The 7,643-nt window shown below is 43.1% G+C and overlaps 1 protein-coding gene across 3 annotated transcripts; it reads right to left on the minus strand.

The window, feature by feature from the left end:
- Positions 1-794: 794 nt before the first annotated feature.
- Positions 795-7,010, minus strand: tfap4 (transcription factor AP-4 (activating enhancer binding protein 4)). 3 transcript variants are annotated; one of them, XM_035654329.1, is made up of 7 exons: positions 6,501-7,010; positions 3,999-4,164; positions 3,795-3,893; positions 3,521-3,691; positions 3,271-3,420; positions 1,161-1,328; positions 795-1,040 (listed from the first exon to the last, which is right to left on the minus strand). In XM_035654329.1, the coding sequence occupies exons 2-7, from the start codon at positions 4,071-4,073 to the stop codon at positions 882-884; spliced, it is 822 nt and encodes a 273-aa protein (XP_035510222.1). In that variant the 5' UTR covers positions 4,074-4,164; positions 6,501-7,010; the 3' UTR covers positions 795-881. The 3 variants fall into 3 exon arrangements, with proteins under 3 accessions (XP_035510222.1, XP_035510221.1, XP_035510220.1); XM_035654328.1 differs by lacking the exon at positions 6,501-7,010 and having other exon boundaries at positions 3,271-3,399; positions 3,999-5,953; XM_035654327.1 differs by lacking the exon at positions 6,501-7,010 and having other exon boundaries at positions 3,999-5,930.
- Between the last annotated feature and the right edge of the window lie 633 nt (positions 7,011-7,643).

Raw genomic sequence — 7,643 nt, forward strand, 5'->3', positions numbered from 1 at the left:
TCGGTGAGCAAGTCAGTTTATGGAAAAACCAGCCTTTTTTTTTCCAGTAACAATCTTTTACACTTGCTGGCTGAGGGAGCCTTAGAGAAACAGAACATGAAAAAGTAGATGCTTCACAAGGTAGTCAAGAAAATATACGATTTCACTCCGGGAAGCCTAAAAGGTGGAACTTCTGAGACCAGTTCTTGGGTCAGCCTCACCAGTGTGCCTCTCCAACCAGATCAGAGAAGGAGGGTTTAAGATGTTCATCTTAAGACGAAAAAAATGCTCTTGGTGTGTTGGGTGACGATGACGCCACACTGCCTGCTCTCATTGGACTTTGTCTCCCATTTCGGGTGGATCACTCACATGGCTCCAGGGCCAACAATAAAAGAACAGGTTCCATGATTAAAGGTGATGTTTGAGCAGACATTCGAAATTCTCAGGTATCCCATGTACCTCGAGGGAGCATACATAGTCAACGTGAAGTAGTCTATTTAATACCTTGTTAGGATTAGATGAACAGACAGTTAGGTTGTGTGTGAGAGTGGAGTGAGAGAAGCAGGGGCTACGAGATAAGCAGACGAAAAGATGCAGAAGGACGGCGATGCGTAATGAGTGTCTAACGGTCGTAAACCTATCCAGGGTGCCTTATCCACGGTACAGAGATGTAATAGAGTGGTGTCTGAAAAGAAAATTTAGAAGGCGAGATCATAATGAGAAACGAGTGCTTCAGTGTGGCTAGCCAGCCCTTTAATGTGCTCCAGACTTGAAGTGCGGTGTGCGTGCTTGTAGCCTCCGGTTGTGAGCCCGGTCTTGCATTGGCCTTTATTGTGTCGTAAGTGGTGTGTCTGTGTATGTGTGTATGTAAGTGCGCGGCGTGCGACACGTCAGGGATGAACTCAGGGCAGTGAACAGTCGTCAGGCCCGTCGCTGTTTGAGGCCGTGTCTGAGCCTGCTGCGTCAGAGAGGACGCGACCTGAAGTGACGATGACCGCTCTCCGCTGCTCTTCCTCGCCGGCGCCACCCTTCCCCTGGGTGCCCTCGATGTGCTGGATCGCCTGGAGGAAGAGAAAGGGGAGGTAAGTGATGTCAGTGGCAACAGCACCCTCTAGTGCTCGGATCTGAATAACCCTTCCAGCTTTAAGTCTGCTGTAGACTACTGTTTATCTGGGTCTTACTTGAACGATGGTGTCCAGGTTCTGTCGAGATGTGGATACTGTATTGATAACTGATGCCGGGCCCATTGTTACCACGGTGACATGATGGGGCAGGGGAGGCTGGACAGGCGCTGGGACGATGACCGTGGCGTGGTGTGTAGGTGCAGGGGGGGTAGCCGGTGCCATCACCTAGAGGAAAGGAGCAATTATTATTATTCTCATGTCACCACTTAAGTGATAGCAGATCATAATGGTAAAGTAGTGTTAAATGGTATCCAGACAAACCTATATATATATATATATATATACAAACATGCTAAAACAGCACATATACAGGCAGTTAAACACACACAGTTGGGAATACAGCTAGGCAGCATGAATATTAACCGGGCCAGATGTTAGGAATCTTTCATCAACCTAAATTTCTCATGTCCATATGTTTGGGGAGAGCTTTTTCTTGCTGTGTTTTGAGCTGCCTCTAAAAAAACAAGTTTATTGGGGAGCTAGTTTGTAGGTTTTCTCCTAACATGGCGCATGTAAGAGGTACTCAGATTTCTTATAAGAGTGCAACTTACAGATCAATATGAGCTTGACCAAAAAACGGAGCACACATCCCACAGTGGTTCCAAAAAACAAGTGTGACAACATAGCTTGAAATATACCAGACCTGTCAGGCCGCCCAATATGCTGTTAACTTAAATGTTAATTAAAAGCTGCTTGTTTTTCTATTTATTATTTTGCTGTATTAAAAGAGAATTCAAGATAAGTTATAAAGAAAAGTCAATTTTTGACCGTTGAAATAAATCTTAACTTTCCTTTATTTGACAGTATATTGACACCAGTATTAAAACAGATCTAGTTTTTAGTTCATGGGGCCATGATCGTAATAAAAAAGAAAATATATATTTAAATAAGAGTTCATTTCTGGGCGCCCGGTTAGCTCAGTAGGTAGAGCTGGCGACCCATGTACCAAGGCTGAATCCGACCTGCGTCCCTTTGCTGCGTGTCATCCCGTCTCTCTGCCCCCTTTCCTGTCTGTCTCCAGCTGTCCTATCAAATAAAGGCATATAAGCCGAAAAAAAAATTATATATATAAAAAAAAAAAAATAGGAGTTCATTTCCAGTCATTTATTGTCACTGAGTTAATTTTGTCAATTCACAGTAATATTGATTTGAGGTCGTATCGCTCAGCACTGCTTGGGGAGTCAGGAAGTGTCACATGACTGATCCAGAGTGTATCAATCATCTTTCACTCCCAGCGCCCAGCTGCCACAAGTAGTGGACGGGCAGACAGCACTTGCCAATTGATTTGGCGTCATGTTCGGTTAGGGTGAGCCTGCGGAAAGAGGATACTGCGGCTCTCAGGACAGGAGACAGGCACAACAGAAAGATGTGTGAGCTGCTCATTTAACACACTGTAAATGTGTCTTAGCTGTTGACAGCTCTAACTCCAGACATAAAAGAGACTGTCATGTGTGACTGTCAGTGTGGCATCTATAGTACATCGTGAGATTAGTTCAGGTGTGTGTGTGTGTGTGTACGTGTACGTGTCTTATGCATATGTGCAATATGCTTCAACGTGATTGACTCAAGTCTATAACATTTTACAGCTACACATGGAAGGAAGGATGGAAATTTGCTGCCAGCTCCCTGATGAATTTAGGCTAATGACCCCAAAATAAACACTGGTTTTCTAAATATACTGAGCTGTATAAATGGTTGGAAATGGTTTAAAATAGATGTTTCAAAATCTCTCTAAATGTTAGAAAGCATGTGTGTGGAGTGCCACCAGGAAACTGTAATATATTAGAGTTATGCCTAACAAAAGAAAAAACGGTTTTGCTGTCATCATCAAAAGAGCCATGATCCATAGACAGATCCAATTTCTACATCTATTTTACATCGTATTTAATGAGAATACTTAAGATCTAAATTTGACAACTGGCCTTAACAGTCCTAGAGACATCCCTATGTCAAATGTATTTTGTTAAAGCCTGAACTGGACTTTACATTAAACTTAGGGAAGTGCACCAGTTACAAAAAAAAACAACTCATAATTCATCAGCTCATAATTCTCAAAAGGATTACACTGTTTATTTGTGAGTCAGACTCATATGTAAATGTGTCCAACCTGTGGGCTGTGGGCTGAAGAAAGGTCCCTCTCCAGCTGCTTGTGCTGCTGCAGACTAACGAGGCTCTGTGTTTGGGCCTGCTGATCCTGGACCTGCTGGGCGATCACCTTCAGTTTCTCTGGGTACATCTGAGCATCGAGGGAACGCATCTGCCACACAGGGCAGGGGATGAAAGTGCGAGTTAGCTGCTGAAAACTATGATGGACTTACGGCTTTTAAATTGTGTTCTGTTTCGTGGCTGACGCTTACCTGATCTTCCAGCATCATCCTGACCGAGCGCTCTTTCTCCAGCTGCTGCCTTAACTCAATCATCTCCCTCCTCAAGTCCTCAGTCTTCTCCTCCTCCAGGATGTCTGGTGAGCCAATCCCTTCATCTTTCTCCTCAGCACGCCTCCTCTTAGGGGAGGAACCACTCAACTCCTAGGGAGAACAAACAGAAATTGGATAGCCGTGTTAGATGAATGCTAAAAACTGATGACACTGAAAGAGAGAAAAGCCTGATAGTGGTTCGGTGATGCTTTACTTGTATGATTCGTTTGAGCTGACTGTTCTGCTGCAATAGCCGCGTCTTCTCCTGCTCCAAAGTAAAAATGTACTCTGCTGTCTGTTGCAGGATGGCAGCCTGGGGAAAAGAGAAGAAGAGTAATGTTACATATTTGTTATGAAGGTGAGTTCAGACCCTCACAGCTACATCTAACTCATCACCTAGTCTCTCTTTGTGACCCACCTTACTGAGCTTCTCTCCATCGCTGTGTGGGATGAGTGTTTTAAGTGACTGGAATCCAGCATTGATGCTCTGCATACGCCGACGCTCGTTGCTGTTGGCAATCTCTCTGCGAATTCGCCTCTCTTGGTCCCGGGCTGTTTCTGGGGTCAGAGGAATGTTGGCCAGACTACAGGGGGAGTCATAGGGGGAGAATAGCAGTGAGTTGGACATAGGAGGAAAGTAAAACATACACTTTCAGCGATATCTTTACCATAGCAATAGAACCACAGAAAATTACTTTTTTTTTCTTCTATGAGGGAATCATTCAATACAATGAAACAAAAACATCACCGATAATGTACCAAATGCTAACGTGTAATTAAGATCTAGTTACAAGTCAATGGCAAATAAGTACAAGCTACCTTAATTTATATAAGTGTATGGTCCTAAAAATCTGTTTTTTACTCCCACTTCTGTTAGTCAATAGGCGTAAAGTTGTTTTCCACCAAGAGTACAGTATTCCTGTGATCACAAGCCTCTCTAACCCGACATGCAATATGTCTTGTGCCTTCATATGCTGTTGCTATAGGAGATTAGAGCATTTCTGCGGTTGTCTTTGCTCTTTGACTGCAAGGAAGTTCACTGGAAATACTTGATTGTAATGAGGTTTCGGCAGAATAAGACTATCAGCATGGATATACACAACTTATAGTGAGCGAGAAAACATGTATGTTTTTAGGATTTGGATGAATTGACCCTTTAATAATGTTATTTACCATCACATCAACGCAAAACAGCCAAATGGACTAATAAATGCAAAATACATTGCTGTTTTTACACCGGTATTTAGAGTACATCTGTTCATCAATGACGCATCAATGGCTACTTTGCTGTTACTACTTATCTGTGGCAATGGTTAGTTGTGTTTTGTGTTTAAACCCCTGACTGCCGGCATTTGAATCTTCCACTCTCAACACTCAGAATACTCAAAAAGCAGTGCTATGATATTGAATGTTATGGGGACTGTGATACAAATGCAGACCATACGGTTCTGACTGGATATGAGTTTTTTTACTCAGATTTTATGCATACGGTGCTGTATTCTTTATACTATGACTGTTACGATTTTAAAATCACACCCGTGTATTGTGATACGTGTAATTAATTGCCTGGCTCTTGCTAATACAAAGCCCTATTTTCTGTATGTACAATAACAGGAGTTCAACCTCATATTACCCTGCATCCACCTTGCGGAAGCATCTTTGCACAGAATGGGATTGATGAGATTGCTCTTCTAACCCTGTGCCATTTTCGGAACAGGAGTGAGTTAAAGAGTCACATTAATATGCATGCTATGCAATCCAAATTATTATTCTGAAAGGTCTTTCAGGGTGAGAATGTTTCCCACCATTGAAGCAGTACTGACATTTCTCAGGAGGCCTCACAAGCACCACACACACATCTTTTCAGTGGTACCATTAATGGTAACTCCAGTTGGCTGTTTCTCTGATATGTAATTAGAGCAACACCAAGTTTGTTAATATTTCTACCATAAACCCGTGGTGAAAGGACACAATATGCCATATGTTGTAATTCAGTTGAGGGGAAATTCTAGGCGAACTTCCTCTAACATCCTCTATATCAAGTTCAGTATCTCTGGGACCCTCTCTAGCCAAGCTCTTATCTGTACTGACTCAGCTGCCTCAGTGCAAACACTGGGAACAATTGTGCAGACACAGATGAGAAAAGGAGTGTGTGTGGACACACACACACACACACACACACACACACACACACCAACACTGCAGCAGCACATTCAGCAAACACATCAACTGCCAAAACATAACCAACTGGGCCTGGACTTCACCATATCACACAAACACAAACCACTACAGAGGAACAGACTAAGTCCTAATTACAGTGGATTAAAGCTTATTTAGGAGTTTTAAGTATCAGGCAACTAAATAGAGCTGAACCAATTGGTCGATTAATTGATTCATGATTCAAATCAGAAGAATATTAAAATAATAAATCTATTTTCAAGAAAAAAGTCAAACATTTAATGTTTCAGCTTCTCTCATGTGACAATTAGTTGCTTTTCTTGTCTGAAAAAATATGTGTTTGGGTTTTAAACAACACAGCTACACAGATATTTTAAGATATCACTTTGGATGGTGTAGTATATTTTTTCACTATTTTCTGACATTTATAGACCAAATGCATATTAATAATAATAATAATAATAATAATTAGAATAATCACTAATTGTGGGACAAAAAGCAGGTAATCAGACTTTATTTATATTAATAGTTAAAATAGTAACACAGCTGAAAATACATGTTTAATTGTAAGACACATAAGTGTACTTATAATAGTTATATAGCCTCTAATATGTACTAAATGCGTGTTTTTCATTAATCCTAAATCTCACAAGAATTTGAAGTTGTAGTTAAATTGGAGTAAATCTTCCGCAGACTCATAACGAGGAATATATAAAAAATAACATAAATAAAAGAGGACTACATTTCCCAGACTGCCTGTGTCACCACCAGCAGCAACAGCAGCAGATCCCTCCGCCTCCCTCTTCAAACAGGGCTGCGGACGTATCGACGGGCCTTCCGCGACATACACACCCCCTTATTAATAACACCACTTTTAATTTTCCTGCCTCCCCGCGAACGCCAAATGTGCCTTCACCGGACACATGGGAGGAAATTAAATCTTTAAACAGGCCAGATTAACCCCCTTCGTCTTGTCCCCACAGTGCCCGACACCAATCCGTGTTCCAAGCAGACTTTTCGTGTCCTCCGCCATTATAACAATGCGGCAGGCAGCATGGCAGAGGTGCGGGATGAAAAAGACGCAGTGGAGGCGACTCGGTAGCGCGAACAAGACGCACGGAAACACCTTTAAAACTATCGCCGCGTCGAATGGGGGCGATTATTGACAGCAGCTGCACATTTTCACACTAAAAGTAAACGAATATAGGGCGCCACGAACAGGAAACAAACGCCAGACCCCCCACCTCCCCCTCCTTCATCACTTTAAGCACAAGCCACAAGCATGGCCGCACTACCCACAATAACTTCAGATCGCTCTGAGCGAAATCGGCAGACCCCGGCCACGGTGTGTGCGGCAAAAATAGACCCCTTTCACACCGTCTGACACTGGCTCGCACACCCTTTGTCTTTCTTACGCAAATCACAGGACCTATAGGTGACACTGGGGGGTAATTTGAGGATAAATGGGGCAGGGGATGCGCTCCGGAGCTGGGGTAGCAGCGTGGTGTGTGCACGGAACCACGTGGTTTATGTTTGTTAGCCACATATTACATCGATTTCGCAGCCAAATGTGCGAAATAACACAACGCGGATGGTGCTGTGGTCCGAGCCGGAGTCCCCACTTGCTCGGACGCGTTGTAATTTCTGTGTTTGGTGGTGATTTATGCCCGCAGTTTCTCTCCCCCCCCCTTTAAAAGACATCATTTTAGCACAAAAAAAAACCAACAACAAACAAATAGATTGCACCTTAACAGCAAAGACTGAATAAATAAAGAGCGGGCTACTATAGGGCGGTACTCACCACAGCTGCGATAAGCGGACAAGAGGGACTCAGCTGACGGGTTGGCCAGAGCTGCACAGCAACAGCGCACCGAGGGCTTTTTTA

The sequence above is a fragment of the Morone saxatilis genome, unplaced genomic scaffold (genome assembly GCF_004916995.1).
Source record: "Morone saxatilis isolate NCDOM2014 unplaced genomic scaffold, NCSU_SB_2.0 Contig14, whole genome shotgun sequence".
NCBI classification, from domain to species: Eukaryota; Metazoa; Chordata; class Actinopteri; family Moronidae; genus Morone; species Morone saxatilis.

Excerpts from the sequence above, each read along its gene's own strand:
- tfap4 (XM_035654327.1), bottom strand. The coding sequence starts at position 4,226 with ATGTTTTACTTTCCTCCTATGTCCAACTCACTGCTATTCTCCCCCTAT. Across the intron at positions 3,894-3,998 it reads ATGGAGAGAAGCTCAGTAAG|GCTGCCATCCTGCAACAGAC; the intron begins GTGGGTCACAAA and ends TCTTTTCCCCAG. Across the intron at positions 1,041-1,160 it reads ACCTGGACACCATCGTTCAA|GCGATCCAGCACATCGAGGG; the intron begins GTAAGACCCAGA and ends CTCTTCCTCCAG.